We start from the raw sequence: 22,011 nt of genomic DNA, 5'->3' as shown, positions 1-22,011 counted from the left end.
ACAATCAAGGCTACATTTTTATGTTTCCTAATAGCTCCATAATGGATAAAGTTTCCAAATTTATCCATTTGAATGGTCCAAACAACCAAGATCTAGTAATTAAGTCTCAAAGGGGCCCAAAATTGCATCTTTATCAACTTAATCCATTAAGTCCAAGTCTCCAACCTTCAGATCTGAATCAAAATGATGTTTAAATGGATAAAGTTTCTAACTTTTGATGGGTTTTGAGCATTCTAACACTCCTATGGTGTACATGCAACCCTAGAAACCTTGGATCTATGTTTTCTCTAATATTCATGCAAATTTGATTTTTCCAAGGTTCTCATCCTAACTAGCATGGCATGGGGTATTTGTAATATAAAAACTAGTAGAATGACATACCTTTATTGTAGCTTGGATTCCTTGAGACCTTATGAGCCTAGCACCCCAAATGTGATGCCTCAAATGTTTCACACAACACCACAACTCTTGGAATAACTTGAGAGAAGAACACTTTCACTCAAAATCAGCTAGCCCTCCTTGTTCTTGTCTTAGTGGCCGATTTTGCTTACCATGAGGTTCTTTATATAGTGTGTCACATGTAGGGTTACACCATGTAAACCCTAATGTGCATGGATTTTCATTTCCCCCATGATCCATGGGTTTTAACCTCCATGGAGCATCCATGGAGCACCCAATTGGTCCTATCCCAATCTAGTTAATCATGGACCATAAGCCCACTACATAAGAATGAATGATTTACAAATCAATCCCCATATATTTAATTAGTCACCTTTTGATCACAAAATTAATTCCAAATTAATTCTTGATCAATACTAATTAAATAATATGATTTCATATTAATATATTAGAACTTATAATATATTAACAAACCATAAGTTTCCTTTTCTCATTTTGTCTATCCAATTGTTATGATGCCATGCAACCCAAATGGACCATGCCAATTTGGGTCAAGTACATACTAAATATAGTTATGGACTTAGACACCTTATCCAACAGTCTCCCACTTGGATAAGTCTAATAACTATATTTATAGGTATGACTTCAGGAACCGACCAACAATCGTAGCTCTTTCAAAGTCTCGTGGAACTAAGATGATGCGTCATTTAAGATAAGTGATCATATAATCCTCTGTTCTAGATATCAACCGGACAAATACATGGAACAAAGTCCTACTTATTGTCCAACAGTTTGTTTCCTAATTTCTGATTTGTTTGACATAGAACTAAACTGAACACATCAATTTGGTTCTGACCGGGCCCGACACATAGGTCAAAACAAAGTCATCGAGGGGCCCATATATCACTTCTAATCCTCAAAGGACTAGAAGGAACATATAAAATTCAACTCATATGCTTGTACTAACTACTTGTTGAATCATACACAAAGGCACGTTTTATAACATCGAGTTACCGATGCATTTCCGTACAATCAATGCATAACCAACTCATAATCAACAAATCATATCTCTAGGTTTGAAGACTTATATGATATTATCGTCTCACGATCACTCGAGATAAATTCCATGATGTGATACAAGTGAGTGTGGGTTGTATCCAATACTCAGAACTTATGAGCACTCATGAATGTTGTAGCAACTTTTGCTATGTCTAACATATTAGACATGTACAAGCCCAATTCATGACAGTCTTGATTCATACCTACTTCCAACATATGACTGACTGTGGAGAGTTTGAATAAAGTAGTTATTCGGGGAGTCAAAACATGTAAAGTGAAACACAAGAGTAATACTAATCCTATATGGCCACAAGCACATTTGAGAGTACATAAAACACCTTTTATTTAAACACCGTATTGATTACTCATTATTCATTGTATAATGTTTCAAATAATCAACTTAATACTTGAACCGAAACAATAGTCATGCCATGCTCCAAGCATGCACACTATGTTTGTCCAAACTAGGGTGTTGATCGAGTAATTTTTTCGGGTTTCGGGTAATTCGGGTTTTTCATGTTAATAAAAATACCCGTTACCCGACCCAAATTAAATTCGGGTAATTTGGGTTTGGGTAATTCGGGTATCGGCTCGAGTTTAGGTAATTCGGGTATTACCCAAAATATATAATTTTTTTTTGAATTTTATCTGAAAATAAATTTAATGAAATAAATACGTCGTGCTTTATTATCTTGTTTATATAAACAAAGGAAACATAAACGAATTACTCAAGCTTTGAACATTGAGATTATTTAGTCAATAATACCTGAGATATCAAGTAATTTTTTAACAACTTAATCTAATCTAATAAGATGTTAAAAAAATAAATACTTAAAGATCTTAATTTAAAAGTTTAAAATGTTTAAGATAATTGTAGCCATAAGTTTTGCCATGTTCTGAAGTTTCGTCAAGATAATGAGTTTGTTATTTGCAATAAAAACTATAATCTAGAAAACAATTAAGTTTTACAAAACATGATGATATATAAACAATAACTTTTAATATTACTAGTGTCATATTTTCATAATAAAAGATATTCATGTTTTACAAGAATGATAGTTAGTTTAAGCGTGATCAAACATGATGATCAAATACCTACTATGAAAAGGGATGCCGTAATCATAGTCTCAATTGTTTAGACCTTTGCCATTTCTCACAAGTCCATGTTAGTGTGTCTGTTAACCACACACGCTCCACTAATGACTTTGAGAATGCAAAGATCACAATTGCTATCTACTTAAAAATTTACTTAGTGAAAGCGTTTCCTCACCATCATTTTCATGAATCGGATAGAAACCTAATGAAACTTAGATATTATGGTGTATGTGTTCCTATCCATGTGAATTTGTCAAAACCATAATCACAAGACAAGGTTAGTGACAAATTTAAACTCATATGGACTGAACTTGTTCGTTCTTAATTTCTTGCCACCTGGCAGCACAAGAGCCTACCATTGCTTCCAGGTTGTTATGCAACCAATTGATAATTCTCAGAACTCATATGCAAAGCCAACTTTAACTGGAATGGGTATAGGATCAAGAATATGTCAACAAGATAGGCTATAAACCTCAAGTCGTATGCTAGTGATAAACAATAAGTTTTTATTCTTGATTAGTTCTTGAAACTTTTCAAGATCTTTAAGACTCCCACTGACCTCATGACATATAAGATTCTCTTGTCAAGAACCATTCCTTGACAAAAAAATATTCAAGAGTTAGTGCGGATTCTTATCAAGACAAACACTTCATACAATTAGCCGTAGTTGGTCTTTGTTTTATCCAAAACATCACAATTCACCAATTTCAAATGTACAACAAGAGTAGAAAACATTTTACTCTGCACTTAATAAGTGTTTTAAACCTTCTAAAAATTATGTCAGTCAAGTCTCGATCTTGGAGTGTTACTCTAAGATTTGTTTTGGAACGAAGTATGACTCATCTTCTTGTTTTAACCATTTCAACAATTCATGATTCCTCTTCTTAGCCATAGGAACGCACTAAGATGTCCTTAGAGGATCAATTCCGATATGGTTTCTTAATCATTAAGATGGTCGTAAAACATGATACTAAAGTACTCTCCCATCTTTTCAGATTTGAGAAACTTTTATCTTTCTGTCTAATTTGATTCTTCTTATTCGTTCTGCCATACATTGAAACTTTTCCAACGTTTCAGAATTATACTTAAACTTGTAAGTATAACCATATCTACTAAATTTAGTAAATCATGACGAGTAGTTTTATCGATCTTTGTGGTGGACTTGACCAGTGCATAAGAATGTGTACTCGATCCCTTAGTCCTTCACTTGACTCACATATACATGTGAACAAGGAATTAGTCTTAATTTTCCAAAGATGAAAATTCTCATTCATCATACAACACAACTTGCATGATTCCAAGTTTCTGTCTAATTGAAACTTGGGTGATGAGAATCTTTCCTTATTTGGTAAATTTAAACACTACCACAAAAGAAAAAAATCAAATTCATATTTCCAATATTGCTAGAAACATACAAACATCAATTTTTCATAAATGCCATTGCAAGGAGATATAATAAAATAAAACAATTTTTATTTATTTATAAAATGCGGAAAAAACTTTTTCCTTACAATGCAACTCTAAATGAAAACTATGCTATTACATATTTCCTAGCAATCTATCATAACTCCTAAGCAGCAGCTCAAAAATCCGATCTTCGAACCATGCGATTGAAATCCATTGTAACAACGTAAATTTTCAAAATAATTCTTCATTTTTAAACCATATTTTCAATCATCAAAACAATATCAAACAAACTGTATCCAATGTCATCATAACAAACAAACCCCAGAATCTCAAAAGGTCTCAAATACATAAATCCTCTCAGTGTGTACGGATCATGCCGACGCCTTCCCACGATCCTTGCTAGTACCTGAAACACACAACACAACAATTATAAGCATAAATACGTAGTGAGATTCCCAAAATACCACATACAACACATATGCCTTTCTAGGCCATAACTCTGTGGGACCTTCCGATCCATGTGTCTCAGAGGACTTCCGTCCCGAATCCCAGTAGACCTTCCGGTCCTACCCGTATCGACCTTCCGGTCCGTAACCTCCTGACCTTCCGGTCCATATCATCTTGATCTTCCGGTCCTTATCATACATAGCATACATATCACATATCAGCACATAACACATACATCTCATAGCATATAAGACCTTCCGCTCACACATAGGTACCCTTCCGGGTACAGTATAGTGAGAAGACTCACCTCGGGTATCTTGGATAATCTCTCACACGAGAACACTGATCTAGCCCCCGCCTAATCACATAAACAATACTAATAAATAATGGCTCTCAAAGGCTAGATTAAATCCATTCCTACAATCATGTAGAAGGGTAAAAGACCTTTTTACCCCTCCCTGACCCAAAAGTCCAAATGTTGACCAAAACCCTAAAAGTCAACAAAAGTCAACCCTCCGGGTTATGCTGTGCGTACCAAATCTATACGCTGAGTGTACCCGGCGATGTCACAGAATCGGGGAATGCGACCCCTTACGCTGCGCGTACTGGGATTATGCCCCACGTAATTCTCAGTTTCATACTCCTTTAGATTTTGGGTCTTAAACGGTTAAGACACACGTCCAACTTTCAAATATGATTGTCCCTAAGCCTCTTAATCCAGTCGGTGACTTTAAGCCTTTGCATGGCTGTAAAAGTCACCAACACCAATATCATTCCATTTCTAACACTTAAGAGCCCATAACTCAAGCATGACTACATAATTTTTATGGATCTACAACACATATATCACTAAAATGGGATAGATCTAGGTCCATGGAGTCCCTTATGTTCATAAAGTCTCCACCTTTAGGACTTTAACCCTAAAAATGGACCATGAAACACCAAACCAAAATAAAAGGAAAGTTCTGAGCTTTTTACCTCTAAGTGAAGCTCCTCTCTCTGAAGAACTTAGATCCAAGCTTGAACTTCAAACCCTAGCCTCCACAAGCACCTCCCCTTCTTCTTCACTAACACACAAAGGCACTTTTAGCTCAAAAAACTCACATACAAGCTTTAGGATGAAGGAAATGCTCTCTTAGGGTTTCACTCGCTGATATGGTGGCTGAGGATAAGGCCTTAGCATTCCTTTTATAGTGCACAAGCCACAATTTAGGGTTTGCATCTGGGCCCGCTACGCCCAGCATAACCCTAGGTACGCCCAGCGTACCTAGGCGAGTCCGCATCCAACTTAAGCACATGAGTACGTGCAGCGTACTCTCCAGTACGCCCAACGTACTCATTTGCAACATTTTCCACTCAAGGGCTAATTTTGACAACTTGACAAGACAGAGGGGTTAAATAGCTGTACCTGAATTTCAGGATGTTACATCCATCTTCGCGATCAGATTTATCACACTGTTCCTTTAAGTTTCCTTCCCTTTGCTTGATACTGCCAAAAATCAAAATGCAACCTAGTCACATCATGTATTAAGAACCAACAATTAGAAACTTAACAGAGTTAGATAGTGTACTTACCTGAAGCATAGTCAAAATTTTTGATTCTTCCTTCTCTTAGATCTTTCAGGTAGTCAGGGAAGCTTCACCACAAATGCCCCTTCTATTGACAATAAAAACATATAGACTCTTTTGAAATGGTACACGAGACTATCACAGACTTAGCCTTTCCCTTTACCTTTTGGTCAACCAGGTTGACTAAGGCCGATCCCTTTCCATTGGGAAGAGAAAGCTTTTCCGGACTTCCAATGTTACCATTATCAATGCCCATGGAAGTTTGAGAAGTAGATCTTCCACCCAAATTTACTTTTTTAGTGCGCCAAAACATTTCTGATTCAGCAACAACAAGCAAATAAGTAAGATCAATAAGGGTCATGTCGTGGTCAGTTACATAGTAGTTCTTAATGAACTCACTATACGACTCAGGAAGTGATTGAAGAACCCAGTCAATAGCCAACTTCCTTGTGACTTCGACACCCAACACTCTCAGCTTGTCGATTTGTGTCTTCATCTCTAAGACATGAGAACACACAGGCCTACCATCTTCATGTTTCATTGCAAGTAGGGCTTGAGTGACCTTGAATTTTTCAAGTCTTTGAGCTTGTGGGTCAGAGAGAATAATTAGAGCAGGTAGAAGAAGAGATGTATGATTTCTATGATCCAATCACGGGACATCATCTTCATTAGGAAAGCTTGTTCCAAGAGATTTGGGAAGACCATAGTTGTCTGATCTAGACATCTACAATGGGAGAAATTCAAGTTAGTTGATTTAAGTCCTTAATACAACACCCAATATGAAATATTAAGGCTAGGACCCAACACAATATTTTATAACTTGGAAGAAGGATGCCGTAATCAAAGCTATAAAATATTTGAAGGTAGGCGAACGACGATTCACTAATTTCCACCATGAAAAACGAAATGGGAATTAGGTTTTAATTGGATTGAAACTCCTAGATCTTTTGAGATTCATTGAACTTTTCAATGGCATGTTTAAATCTCGATTGTGCCCTCTCAAGTTTGTGACGGGGATACCGAGGATCACAAACAAGGTGTGAATAACCATGCAGATTAACTTGGTGCCCTTAATTTTATCACCTAATCGATGTGTCGGTTACCCACACGCGCTCCAACGATCTATGATAAACATTAAGTCACCCATTGCCACTCTTACTAGTCCATGTTAGTGTGATGGTTACGCACACACGCTCCACCAACGACTTGGTAAGGTACAAAGTGTAATTTCATGGGTTAGCACCATCTTCACATTTTCCTAAAGTAACTTAGATTGGGAATTTATAAAAGGTTTAGTTACTTTATATTTATCATTATACTTATAATGAGAATTATAGTCCTTGTGCTACCCGTTCGGCTAACAAACCTCCACCAGTCAAGGAAGCGGTGGGTGAGAGTGGACACCCATTAAGTTGCCATTTTATAGGCAACAACCTTATACCCCCTTATAGACCGGCTTCGTGAATGAGGCCTACTAACAGTAAGACTGACTTGCTCTTATACACACACACACACACACACACACACATATATATATATATATATATATATATATATATATATATATATATTATTAACTTATAATGCTATAAAGTATAAGGGTTGAATTTTAACTTTTAAAACTCTAAGGTTTGGGATTAAATTTTTCTAAAGTGACTTTACAATTTCCAAAACTTGAGGGAAAGTTTTGAAACTATTCAAGACTTTTCAACTTCATAACTTATGAGTTTAATGGTCTATTAAAATGAAGACTCTTCATTTTTTGTAACCTATGGTTCTTTAATGACATTTTAAAGAAATGACCTTTGGTAATCCATAACTTGAGGACAAATTATAGACTCCATCAATAACATTTAAATCAAGAATTACATCATCAAACAATTTGCAAATAATTCCTATGATCTACCAAAACTCATAAGCATAAACATTCATATCAACAATTTCAAGAATCATATAAACATGTATAAAACTTGAAATTTTGATAATAACCATTGAAAATGGATTAGCATAGTCATTACCACATCAAAAACATGTTTTATAAGTCCAAAACAGTTTAGGGTAATGATTCCAGTCCATTTCCAACAGCAAAACTCGAAAATTTGCACACAAGGGCTCCTACTCGCCAAGTGCAAGAACCTACTCGACGAGTAGGATGCATTTTCACTTGGACTCGTCGAGTCCCCCCATGGACTCAGCGAGTTCACTGTAAGATTGCAGAATTTCGACTTTTTTGAAGCAGTTTACATCAAATACAAAGAAAACAAACCTGGGCTCTGATACCACTAATGGGTTTTGGGTATTCTAACACTCCTATGGTGTATATGCAACCCTAGAAACCTTGGATCTATGTTTTCTATAATATTCATGCAATTTTGATTTTTCCAAGGTTCTCATCCTAACTAGCATGGCATGGGGTATTTGTAATATAAAAACTAAAAGAATGACCTACCTTTCTTGTAGCTTGGATTCCTTGAGACCTTATGAGCCTAGCACCCCAAATGTGATGCCTCAAATGTTTCACACAACACCACAACTCTTGGAATAACTTGAGAGAAGAACACTTTCATTCAAAATCAGCTAGCCCTCCTTGTTCTTGTCTTAGTGGCCGATTTTGCTTACCATGAGGTTCTTTATATAGTGTGTCACATGTAGGGTTACACCATGTAAACCCTAATGTGCATGGATTTTCATTTCCCCCATGATCCATGGGTTTTAACCTCCATGGAGCATCCATGGAGCACCCAATTGGTCCTAGCCCAATCTAGTGAATCATGGACCATAAGCCCACTACATAAGAATGAATGATTTACAAATCAATCCCCGTATATTTAATTAGTCTCCTTTTGATCACAAAATTAATTCCAAATTAATTCTTGATCAATACTAATTAAATAATAGGATTTCATATTAATATATTAGAACTTATAATATATTAACAACACATAAGTGTCCTTTTCTCATTTTGTCTATCTAATTATTATGATGCCATGCAACCCAAATGGACCATGCCAATTCGGGTCAAGTGCATACTAAATATAGTTATGGACTTAGACACCTTATCCAACAACTTTATCCATAACAAAGTCACAAACTTTCAAGATCTAAAATTTATGCACTGAAATGACCAAAAGCTCATAATATCCAATACTAGATAGATCTAACAATGCATCATCAGATTCAAGCTTTATACCTTTAGAAGAAAGATCAAGGTGAACAAAATCTGGATCTACAAGCAGCAATGCAACCAACACTTCCCCCATGAGATCCTTCTTCTCCAAGATGCACCAAAAACACTGTAAGGCACTTAAAAATACCTACTTTTGCTTATACGGATTAAAATAGGGTTAGGGTTTCAAGGGAGGGTGTTGGAGAGGTGGAGGCTGAGAATGGAATAGGTGTGGGGAAGTTAAGGAGCTTAAATAGGGCTCAAACCATGAAAATAGGGTTTAGGCACTTATTGCGTACGCCCAGCGTACTCGGGGATGCCTTAGTATGCCCAACGTACTTGCACGTATGCCCAACATACACGACTTAACCCAAAACCGTCCTAACTTCAAACGGTCATAACTTCTTCGTTCTAACTGCATGTTCGACAATATTTATATCCACAAAAAGGTATTGAAGATCCCCACAATATTATCTAGATATCTTGGACTAAAAACTTCCCGAAAAAATCCATATTGCATGCAAGAAGTCTGAAACATCACTTTTCCCATTTTGCCCCTTTGACTCCAACACTTACCAAGGGCTTGGATCGCATAACCAATATTATCAACATCTAATAGGGTCTAAAACCTATTCCCTTGAAACATAAGGCCCTTACTTGATCCATTTGGTGCTCATAATCCCGAAATAAGAAACTTATCAAAAGAGGATGTTATATTATGGTTGAGAAGGTGTGGAATAGAAGGAACTGCCCTAGGAAAATGTGGATGGTCTATCCCCAGATGTCGCATCACCGCAAAGACCGAAGCCATATTCCAACGACACTCCTCCCGTGCAACAATCAGATACTACAACACGTCATGTAGAGTTGGCTCCGGCTGGTCAGTCTCCACATACCTAGGCCTCTGACGTCACACAAAGGCAGGATCAAGGATGTTCTCCGACTCCACCTGTTGAATCAGATCGACAATATCGTCCTACATAATCCTCCATTGCTACCCCACTCCCCGAACCAACACTCACATCTTCCCGAGAGAGGTAGTACCCAACTCCCGGATAGGTATATGAACCATCCCAATAGTGTCAACCTTATAATATAAGGCCAACCTAGTTACCCAGTGACCCCTGCAGATCCTGCTAAAAGGTGTAGAACCTAGAGCCATGCTAGATAAGTGGAGAGCAAGAGCAAAAAGAAGATAAAGGCAAACCTCTGTTTGAATGAGGCACCACACATAGAAAAGTTCGCATGGGGGAACCTTGTCACACTCCTGTCTGTGACAAATGATAGAAGCGACCAATTGGTGGATCAACCGATAGATAGGAGAACGGAAGACGCTTTCCTTGGCCATTCTGGAAACATAAGTCCCATAAGCGTGGGCCCAAACCTGCATGTAGTTGTACTCATGTGGTTGTGTAGTAATACAATTGTCCATATAAACATAAAAATGAGGACTCAAAGTCTCCTCAGTAGTGTAAATCCGTAGACTCCTCCTCTGCTCGATCAGGCTGCAGGATCGGGATGCGCCTCGCAGGAAAAAGTAAAAGTTGATCGATCTGCCCATCGCGTCGAATCCTTGTTGAAGCAGACCATAGAAAAGAACTCCCATCAGAGCTCCTTGTAGACCATCTCCTGAACCCGACGATCCATCGCCATCCATGGAAGATAAAAAGCTCGGGACCACTATCATACCACAATACACAGGTAAGGAACGGTGCTAATCGAGCCATCAGCCTAAAAGCGTCTGTCAATCACCAGGAAAAAGGCTGGGAATACTAATCTTCTTGGACAGAAGAACAGTAAGGAGAGAAACGAAAGAGCTTCAATCAGGAAGATCATCGGGGAACTCTAGAAAAGGATGTGAAAGCCAGTTTGGAGGTAACTGACTTGCAGCGTGTCGAACTCGTGTAGCCATACCTGTAGAAAAATAGGCCAAAAAGCAGTTAGGAATAAGTTAGAAAAGGTAAAAATTACATTAGGTGTTGAAATGGACCAGACACGCCAGATACGTGTTGCGCGCGAGTGTTATACATTGATTTATGATATGCTGAGTAGAGGATATATATGTATGATTCTATGATAATTGCTGATATGCATAGAATGGTAGATCTGTAGGACCAACTGTGATTTCTGGTTTCATGATTATTTGTCTGTTTATTGTGTATGTTATTTGTTATATGTCGAAATAGGGTTTTGGGTTGAGACTTTACTGCTTTGTGTGTGTATCAAATGACTAGAGGTATTCTAGTCCGATGACCCAGTGAACCCGAGGGTATTCCAGTATGATGACTGAGTGGACCTGTTATATATTGGCATTCCATTCCAATGACTGATTGGGCGATAGGTAATCCAACCTGATAGTTATGGAGCCGTGGGTATTCCAGTCTGATGACTGATTGGACCTAGCATGCTTGTTCTTTTATGATATGTGTTTTGTATGGTGGTACTTTGGGGGAAACTCACTAAGCGTTGGCTTATAGTATTTGGTTATAGTTTTAGTTACTTCCGATGATTGTGGGAAGGCGAAGGTGTGACCTTAGACATCCTGATTTTTATGTTGTTGATCTTGGGAGACTCTGTTTTGAACAATGTTTTGAAAAAAATGGTTTTGTAAACACTTTTATTAGTAAATGGGTTGATTTGAGAAGTTTAAATTGGTTGTGATTTTGGAGATGTTACAAGTTGGTATCAGAGCCTTGGTTTGAGCGAATTGGAGGAACACCTGTGTGAATCCAGTCTCAGACTAAGGAACTGCAAAAGTTTTAAAAATGATTTTCAAAGTTATTTTAAAAAATAATAAAGAAAGGATGCGTTGTATACGATCAGCCGAAGCTAGTAAGTATACCTTAAATTACCACACTGTTATATGGTATTATGATATGTTAGAACAACAGTCTAGTGATAGGCTAGGGATCTTTAGGAATTGCATGATTATATGATGCGTGATAGCCTAGGCTTTCTTCTTTATATGGAATTGACATGATTTCTGTAGTTACTTAGTGTATGCATCAAAATTATACATAACTAAAATTTTATAGCCTATGAATATTTGATTTAGCCTTATTTCATGTTCCTTGTTTGGTTGTGGACATTAGGTAGAATCAAGTATTCGACTATCTATAGGATCCAGTGTTATGTATGATTAGCATACATAAGTGATGCAGGGTTGGTGGAAGTTTCATGGATGAGTTATGTGGGGTCAGCCGACCAGTTAAGGGATATATAGCATTCCTATAGGAAGTGAGAATAGGGTGTATGCGTATTTCAGTGAGTATGGTTAGGGTTGTTGTAATGATCTTATGAGACAAATACGGGTAGGTGTAGAAAGTAGTATGGGCCCGTACTACTGGAAGCACAGAACCCGTACGTATAGTAGGGAATTCATAAACCCTAGGGTTTTGTTGGGGTAATGGTTCATATGGTCTCTTTGGTTTATTTTCAATATGGTGGTTACGAGGCAATTTGAGTAAGGATCTAGATGAGGAGTCGGAGCAGATGGTCATGATGGGCCATGATTGACTGAGGACTGGGTTATGGAGATGATTCATAAGGATGTTGTTTCTATTGTCTGGGGGCAGATACCAGAGTTTTTTTGGGTCTATCAATACTACCATGATGTATTTCTTAGATAACCGATACACTACACTTTCCAAGGTTGCTGCTGCTGCAGCCACCGCGACCATCGTTGTGGTAGGGATTGGCGCTAGGAGAGCCTTTTAGTACCAGGACTTCGACAATACAAATCCCCTGACATTTGACGGTGTTCAAGATCTTATCATTACCATGAGGTGGTTGTCAGATGTTGAAGGATGTTTGTTTACTTGCTCCTGACCAGCCGACCAGAGGGTCAACTACGCTCTAAATCTTCTTAGATCCAAAGAGAAGGATTGGTGGAGACTGATTTTTAGTTCATACACTCCAGAGCAGAGGGCTGCAGTATATTAGGAGCAGTTCTCTAAGATGTTCCGCTCGAGATATGTTCCACTGGCAGAGCGAGAGAGGCTGGCTCAGGAGTACTTGGATCTGTGACAGGGGACCGAGTCGATGACTGAGATCACCAAGATGTTTACAGAGAGAGCCATGTTTTTCCCTGAGTTTGTTGCTTCTGAGCAAGCTCAGATGACCCGGTACATGAGCATACTCAAGATAGACATTCGTCAAATTGTGTCTACACAACGTTATGGTTTATTGGTGGAGTTGCAGGAGGCCGCTAGGCGGTGGGAGATCGAGATGGAGCTCCATACGAGGGAACAAAGACAGGCCCCATAACAATCGCAACCTGCGACGAAGCGATTCAAGGCTGCTGATGTTAGATTTGGGAGTTAGAAGGGCCGAACGTGTGGGAAGTGTGGTAAGGTTCATGACGGTGCTTACCGATCTTCTTTTGGATGCCACAAATATGGCAGACAAGGCCACACTTCGAGGGATTACCGTCAGTAGACTTCAGTACCCAACACCAGGATTTGTTATCACTACGACCAGGTTGGCCATGTGAAGGCCAACTGTCCCTTGCTTGCTACTAAACAGGCGTAGGCTCTAGCGCAAGCTACTTTGAGGATCACTGATGGGAGCCAGGGCACGACGGAGTCCCGAGGGATCGAGGTCGCGTTTTTTAGCTCACGGCAAAGGAGGCCAGGGTGGTGCCAGACATCGTGACGAGTATTTTTCTATTTATTGTTCCGTCGATTATTGTATGGTATGCTTATATATATATATATATATATATATATATATATATATATATATATATATATATATATATATATGATTCTGTTAGGTACTTTCCTATTGAACTCTTTGCTTGCTCTTGTGCTTTTTGACTCGGGTGCGAGTTGGTATTTTGTATCCTATATATGTAGTAGGGAGTTTGATATGCCTATTGGGGAGTTAGAGTGTCTGTTGCTGGTTTCTATCACCAACGAACACATAATTTCTACATCCACAGTGTATTGGGGTTGTGTATTGGAGATCTTCAGGGTGCCTTATACGATTCATCTGATTCCTATCCCCATGGGGGATGTATGTGTGATAGTAGGGATAGATTGGTTGAGCAAGTTTGGTGTTATTAAAGACTGCAAGGGCCAGCAAGTAGTAGTTTAAACCCCAATTGGGGGAGAACTCGTTATCTATGGAGAGGATACCAAGGTTGGTTCAGGGTTTTATCCGGCAGCCACAGCTCCATAGTATATTCATCTAGGGATGACAAAAAACCCCATACCCAACGGGGAACTCGAAACCCGCACCCGTTTTGACTGGGGAATCCCCAAGTTGACTGGGGATGGGGATGGGGACGGGGAATCCCCAAATAAAATAAGTGGGGATGGGGATGGGGATGGGGATACCCTTAATCCCCGACCTTGGACCCGCCCCCGACATATATTCATATATAAAAATAATACAGAACATATATTTATAGTACAATTTATAATACATAAAATTTGATCTAAGTAACCTAACTCATTAGTAATTACTTGGTTGAAATTATATTTTTACTTTTTTTTATCTACTTTAAACTCGTGTATATTTCTTTTTCCTCTTTGGTTGATCTATTTTACCTAAAATATCAATTTGATAATTTTTTTCTACTTGATTTTTTATGTATGTATTTAAATTTGGTAGAAAATTTATTTATATTTTTTATGCAATTTATGAGTACTTATATATTTTATAAAATCTTTAAACTTATGATGGTAAAATTGAAATTTAGAGTTTTTTCTTACGTAAAAGTTTGCATGTTAAAAGAGAAATAGAAATCCCCGTTTCCCCGTTGGGGATCCCCAGTCCCCATTGGGGGTGGGGATGGGGGTTTATTCATATTCCCCGATGGGGATGGGGGTGGAGATGGGGATTGGATTGAGGATTCGGGGATAGGGATGGGGATTGGGGTCCCCTGTGTTCCCCGCCCCCGTTGCCATCTCTATATTCATCATAGGTGTATGTGTTATCATGCCTATATGGATGATACTTAGGTGCGAGAGTGGGTCTCGATTTTAGATGTGCCGTTGTTAGGGAGTTTGCCGATGTATTCCTGGAGGAGTTACCCGACGTGCCTCCCGAAAGGTAGGTTGAGTTCAGGATTGATATGGTGCCAAGTGCGGCTCTGATTGCCAAGGCACCATACCACTTGGCACCACCCGAGATGCAAGATTTATCCTCTCAGCTTCTGGAGATGTTAGGCAAGCATTTCATCAGACCGAGCAGTTCACCATGGGGAGCGCCGATATTGTTCGTCAAGAAAAAGGATGGTTTACACCGGATGTGCATTGGTTACTGGGAGTTGAGCAAGTTAACAGTGAAGAACCGTTATCCCCTTTCGCGGAGTGATAACCTCTTTAATCAATTGCAGGGTGCCTCTTAGTTCTCTAAGATCAATATGAGGTCTGTATATCATCAAGTGAGAGTGAGAGGGGAGAATGTAGAGAAGACATCATTTTGGACTCTTTATGGGCATTAAGAGTTTGTGGTGATGCCATTTGGGCTCACCAATGCGCCTACAGTGTTTATGGATTTGATGAATTGAGTGTGCAGGCCGATGCTCGACCGATCTATTATTGTGTTCATTGATGATATCTTGGTGTATTCCAAGACAAGTGAGCAGCACGAGGAGCACCTTCAAGAGCTTTTGGGAGTATTGAGGCGGGAACGGTTGTATGCTAAGTTCTTGAAGTGTGAGTTTTGGTTACGAGAGGTCTAGTTCCTGGGACATCTTCTTAACCAAGATATGATTTTGGTCGATCCGACCCAGATCGAGGCCGTGATGCAGTGGGAGGTTCCAAAATATCCCTCAGAGATCAGGAGTTTCTTGGGTTCAGCGGGATACTATCAGAGATTTATTCATGACTTCTCTAAGATCGCAGTACCCCTGAGCGGATTTCCGATAGGGCCTTGAGCAGCAGGTTGTTTTTGAGATGCTGCGACAGAGATTATCTGAGGCCACAATGTTGACCCTTCCAGAGGGTGTCCAGGATTTCGTTGTATTTTGTGATGCATCCATCACTAGTTTAGGGGGGATGCTTATGCAAAGGGGACGAGTGATTGCTTACGCTTCTCGAAAGCTGAAGATGCATGAGGCGCAATATCCTACTCATGACCTGGAATTGGTGTTAGTGGTGTTTGCCCTCAAGATTTGGATGCATTATCTTTATGGGGTACTTTGTACCATTTGCACAGATTACAAGAGTTTGTGATATCTTATGGACTAGCCAAACCTGAACATGAGGCAGTGCAGGTGGCTGGACATGGTCAAGGATTGTGACTGCGGGATCCTTTACCATCTGGGTAAAGCGAATGTGGTAGCGGATGCCATGAGCCGCAAGTCATCATAATCTTCAGTTGGAGAGATGTGTATGAGGATATCCGTTGATTCTCCACTTTTGGGTTTGATTAGGGACGCACATGCAGAGGGAGTTAGGAAGGAGAACTGGAAACAAGAGAGGATTAGGGGCGAGATAAACATGTTTGTCACCGATAGTCGAGGGTTGTTGATCCGGTGTGGTCGGTTTTGTGTTCTAGTTTCTGGTGGGATCAGGCAGATAGTGTTAGAGGAGGCTCATAAGCCTCACTTTTGTATACACCTAGGAGCCATTAAGATGTATTGGGATTTGAGATTGAGTTACTGGTAGCTGTGTATGATGAGGGAGATAGCCTAGTATGTTGAGAGGTGCTTGACCTGCAGGATGTTCAAGGTCGAGAATCAGAGGCGTATGTCGAGCTATAGCCTTTGGAGGTTCCCATATAGAAGTGGGAACATATCACCATGGATTTTATCACTAGCTTGCCAAAGACCGCTAAGGGTGTTGATACTATATGGGTCATTGTGGATCGATTGACCAAGAGTGCCCACTTTTTTGCCATCCGGGAGAGCTCTTCGGCCAAAAAGTTGGCCGATGTGTATGTCCGGTAGATTGTTACTCGTCATGGGGTTTTGGTCTCTATTGTTTCAAACTGAGATGTTCGGTTCACTTTCCGTTTCTGGTAGAAGTTCCACGAGGAATTGGGCATGAGGCTACATTTCAGCATTGCTTATAATCTGCAGACCGACGGTCAGAGTGAGCAGACCATCCCGACACTTGAGGATATGTTGTAGGCTTGTGTCATAGATTTTGATGGGAGTTGGGATTCCTGCATACCTCTTGCAGAGTTCTCCTACAACAACTATCACTCAAGCATTGGTTCCCTGACTTTCGAGCTCTTGTATGGTCGGAGATGTCGTATCCCGGTATGTTGGGGAAAAGTTGGTCACAATGTCATGGGGAGGACCGAAGTAGTCCTTCTGTTGAGTATTTGAGATATTGAAATTGATTTAGCATGTTTGGTTATCCAGGGAAGTCTTTTTGAGGTTAATCGTTTTGTGATTCCCTACGGTGCCTTTACAGTAGAAGTTCTTCATCAAGCTCTTCTAAGGCATTGGTTTTATACTTTTGGTAAATATTTTATATTCCCTATAAATAATCATTAGGTTAGCTTTTGATAAAAGCTTATTCTAGAATAGGGTTTTCTTTGTATGTATATATCATAATCAATATACACAAAACCTTTATTAGATTACTTGCATGTGACGGTGATTGATTCTTGATATTCCACATTCGTTATCTCAAATTTATTCCCAACAAGTGGTATCAGAGCTAGTGGCGAGGGTTCGATTCTCTCAGGGATCAATTTCTGATGGGGGGGATTGTTGGGGGTCAGAAATGGCATCGACCAAGTCCTCGCATGATGGCCTAGAGTGCCGCAATTGAATGTCTGTTCCTGGAGGGCTAAATGCAATATATGGGTTAGGTTGCGCCCTTTCTAACACCAATTGGTTTTAGATCAACCAGTAGCATTGATGCTCAACAAGTGGTATCAGAGAGGGTTCTTGTAGATCTCAATGATTATTGCAAGAATCGATCTTGTTTATGGCGATATTTTTTTCGTGAATCTCACGTTGTTCTTCAAATGTTGTAAGTTTTCTGAAAAGAAAAAGTCTAATATCTCGTATTATTGCAAAATCTTGTTCAGACCTGTCATCTTCTACCCATTCTATCATATGATTTGTTCTTAATTCGTGTTTTGGAAGAAAAAGAAGAAGAATTTCGTGTTTTGTCAAAGTATTTGTGTTCAGATCTACTTTATCTCTCTAGAAACCATCTCAGATCCATTTTCTCTCTCTATAATTCTTATCAAATCTACTTTCTTTCTCTTCAAGTTCTGCCACTTGTTAAAGATCTAATGGATCTTTTGTTCTGTAACTCCATTTTAGAACTTGGATTAAAGGTTACTAAACCAATCTATGGTGTCGACAAAGTGACTATGTTTCATATTCTTGGTGATTATACGTTGAGGAGTGTTACTGAGTTATATAATCTTTTTGTTGATGAGAAAATATCTGAATACGCACGTGTTAATGAACGTGAATTACAAAAGGATGAGAGAATAGCAAAACAATTTTGTATTATCTTAGGACATTTAGATCGAGAAAATAAACAATAGATTTTGAAGATGAAAATAGCTTAAAAGAAAAATGAAGATGTTATTGGTGTTCTTGGTGAAGTTCATAATGTTCCTCATGTTTTTGAAGAAAAGATGACTCTAGATGTTCTTATTGAGGGGGAGTCAAGTGGTTTATGTTTTTCAGAAGTTTTACAATCCGAATCCAGATGTTTTGAAGACGAACCTCATTGCAAAAATTCAGAAGTCGGGAATGTGAAGAAGTTTGGTTCAGTTGGAACTCAAACAGATGATTTTTTATGTTTTGATGATGTTTTTGAAGGAATGAATCCTTACAAAAGCCAATACTTCATGATGTTCAAATTTATCAAACTCCAAAAGTTTGTGTACCAAAGGTTTCTAATGTTCAGATTCGGAAAGATGAAGAGGTTGTTCAGATCCGAAATTCGTTTCTGAAGCCTAGAAATCAGAAAAGAAAGCAGAAGAAGAACAACAAGAAAAAGAGTAAAATGAAGAAGGTTTGGATGCCCAAGGTATAAGTACCTAATGCATGTGAAAAGATTCAGAAAGCTGAAGTCAAGAATGTTCAAAGAAAATTCAATTTTTCTTCAGATGAATATGTTAGAAGTTGGAGAAAAGAGAAAAGAGAATTTGGTTGGTTTAATGAAATCTATGGAAATTTTTGTTTTCCAACTAAAAAGCAGGTATTATTTTCTGAAGATGATTGATTCTCTTCAAATAAATGAGTGTGCAAGAAACCAACTTCAATCTTGAATCTTAAATGAGTTCCAAAAGTTTCATACAAGTTTTGTCCTTTATATAAAAAAAAAAAAGAAAGAAAAGGCAACATTATCTTGTGAAAGCTTACGAAAATTGAGTAAAAAAGAAGAAATTTTGTTGAATAAAATCAATTTTTATTGATTTTTAATGGTTGAAAATGACAAAATTTGAAAAAGTTGGAAAATGTGGTGAAAAATGACATTTTCTGCAAAAAGAGGGCTGTCATCTGACACTTTTCAGCAAAAAGGGTGCAAGCTGTCAATTCACTATAACAGGAGTGTCAGATTTGGGAATTTTGGAAAAATAGGGGTAGATTCGGAGTTATTAACGAAAAGAGATTGTTTTTGAAATTTGGGTAAGAACTGCGAATTCATTAAACCATTAAGGGTTAATTTCGGATTTTATCAGGAACTCGTGTGAGTGGACTCGTTATTCGACGTCGACTGTAGGAATAGGAATATCCATTGGACATCCGAAATTGATTCAAACTCCGAGCATTCGGAACAATTCACAATCGGACTCGTTTTTCCTACGAACGTTCGGAACCAATTGATTCGGAGTTTGGAATCTTTGAAACGGAGTTGACGAACAACACAAGATGCGAAAGTCACAGTCTCGGAATTTCTAATCGGAACTGGAAATCAAATCCGAAACTGCTACGTTCGGAGTTCACTGTTCATCTCCGAACGTTCGGAGGCATTCACAGTGCTAGGTTCGGAGGTTGCAATCGATTCGCAATCGGTGTTTCTGTCTCAAAATTGAAATTGCATTCGGAGTTCTGGGATTAAAAAACTGCATTCGGAGCTGATCATCAGAGGGGCTAAAGATTCGCAATCGATTCGGAATCGGAGTTTACTGGCATCGGAAGTTTGAAATTGAAATTCATTGATCGGAATTTCATGAGTATCTGGTTTAGAAACCAAAATCGGAAGTTTCAATATGAATGAATTTTGATTTGATTTCGGAATTTGATCTCGTAATTAAATCACGAGTTTTCTGGTCTTCATATCTCGTCGTTATTATTAATGGTGATCGGAACCAACGACATTGAAGATTGATTTCGTTTTACAAGCTTTTCATTATCGGAAATTTTCTTTCACGTATTTGATTTTGACTCTACAAAGTCAAAGAATGTGTTGATCTCCGTTCATATGAAGATCGTGGCTTTCTTTCAAGATTCAGCCCTCAGAGTTCGGTAAACTTAACAATTTCAACCCAAAATTTTAGATTCCTTTACAATTTCTTGGATTTTACCACTTTTCACCCTGCTTTCCAAAATATTTTCATTTCTTATCCTTTTCTTTGGTCTTAATCTTTTCAAACCCATTCTCAATAATTGCTTCTTATTCTATTCTTTTTGTCTAATATTTAAAAATCGAAAAATACAAAATTAATTTTTCGTTATTTTTCTGGTTTTAATTTTTGAGAATTGCGAATATTCTATAAGAATTTATTTTATCAAATCTGACGGGTTTTGAAGATCAATTTTGGCAAGCTCGCTCCTTATGACAGATAGGTCTGACAATCGTGTTGTGTTCGAGTTGGTGTGTTGCGGGTTGGCGGGTCAAAATATGCCAACCCAAATACGACCCATCTAAATATACATGTCATGGGTTGGCGGGTTTTGAACATAAACCCATATATGACCCGCCAACGCATTTATTTATATCGGTTCACAGGTTGGCGGGTTCATGGGTCAGATTTGGGTTCGTTGGTCAGATTCTATAAATAAAATTGACAATTAAACATGAATAAATTCTTGATGGTTGATTCAAACATATCTGAATTTTTATACATTTAAGTCTTAAACATCCAAATGAAAATCAAAAACATTCATAGACACATGTTAAAACCAAACATTAATACAAACATAGATAATTCAAGTGCTAAAGTAATACCTACAATTCCCATTTTTTTTCTCCCAAAAAACAAAGTCAATTCTCCAACACCGTTTCGATACATGATTTCGATCACATAGTAACAGAGGGGAGACTGGAAGTCTGGAAGAGGGAGATACACTCATACGTGATTTGATTTTGAGATTATTATTTAGGGCAAATGGGCAACATGGTTACAGACTTAGCCTTACAAGTTACGACTTATGACCTTAGGCCATCCACCACGAGTCAAAATGTCAAAACAGTCAAATGGTCTATAAATCAATGGTATGTATTATATAATACTTATTAAATATTAATACTTGATACATAAATACACTTAAAAATAAAATAATTTTTTTTATTAAAAATATAAACGGGTTGGCGGGTCAACCTGTTTATTTTTTTGAGAAACCCATATATGAACCGTTTAATAAATGGGTTGGCGGGTTAGCAGGTTGGTGGGTTGAAAAACTCAGCTCAAACCCATTTATTTTGTCTCGTGTTGTGGGTCGTGTCAAGAATTGCCAGCCCTAAAGACAGAGCTGGTTTTACGACTCACTATATGAGCTAGCGAAAATTGTTGGTGATTCTTCATTACTTTCTGGATTCTCTCAATGGTATTTGTTGACGATTCAAGGGGGAGTGATGATTATTCAATGGGGAGTTCGTATTTGGAAGATATTATTTGTTTCTCTCGCTTTGAAGACCCCATGGGCAGATGAGTCTCACAATTTAGGTGGGGGGGGGGGGGATGCCTAGAAGATCGAAAATCGTGATCTTCAT

At 38.4% G+C, this 22,011-nt stretch overlaps 1 protein-coding gene across 1 annotated transcript in view; it reads right to left on the bottom strand.

Annotated features, from left to right (window-relative positions):
* LOC145063847 (ATP synthase F1 complex assembly factor) overlaps positions 1 to 16,413 on the bottom strand; it is a 31,066-nt gene extending 14,653 nt beyond the window's left edge. Inside the window, exon 1 of the mRNA XM_079011421.1 lies at positions 16,348 to 16,413. Within this exon, the coding sequence (XP_078867547.1) occupies positions 16,348 to 16,413 (66 nt within the window). The remainder of the gene's footprint in view (positions 1 to 16,347) is intronic.
* Positions 16,414 to 22,011: the final 5,598 nt, after the last annotated feature.

Source organism: Lactuca serriola, chromosome 7 (genome assembly GCF_051521515.1).
Source record: "Lactuca serriola cultivar US96UC23 chromosome 7, Lser_US96UC23_V15, whole genome shotgun sequence".
NCBI classification, from domain to species: Eukaryota; Viridiplantae; Streptophyta; class Magnoliopsida; order Asterales; family Asteraceae; genus Lactuca; species Lactuca serriola.
The sequence above is the reverse complement of the archived record's forward strand: the minus strand, read 5'-3'. Positions and strand labels throughout refer to the sequence as shown.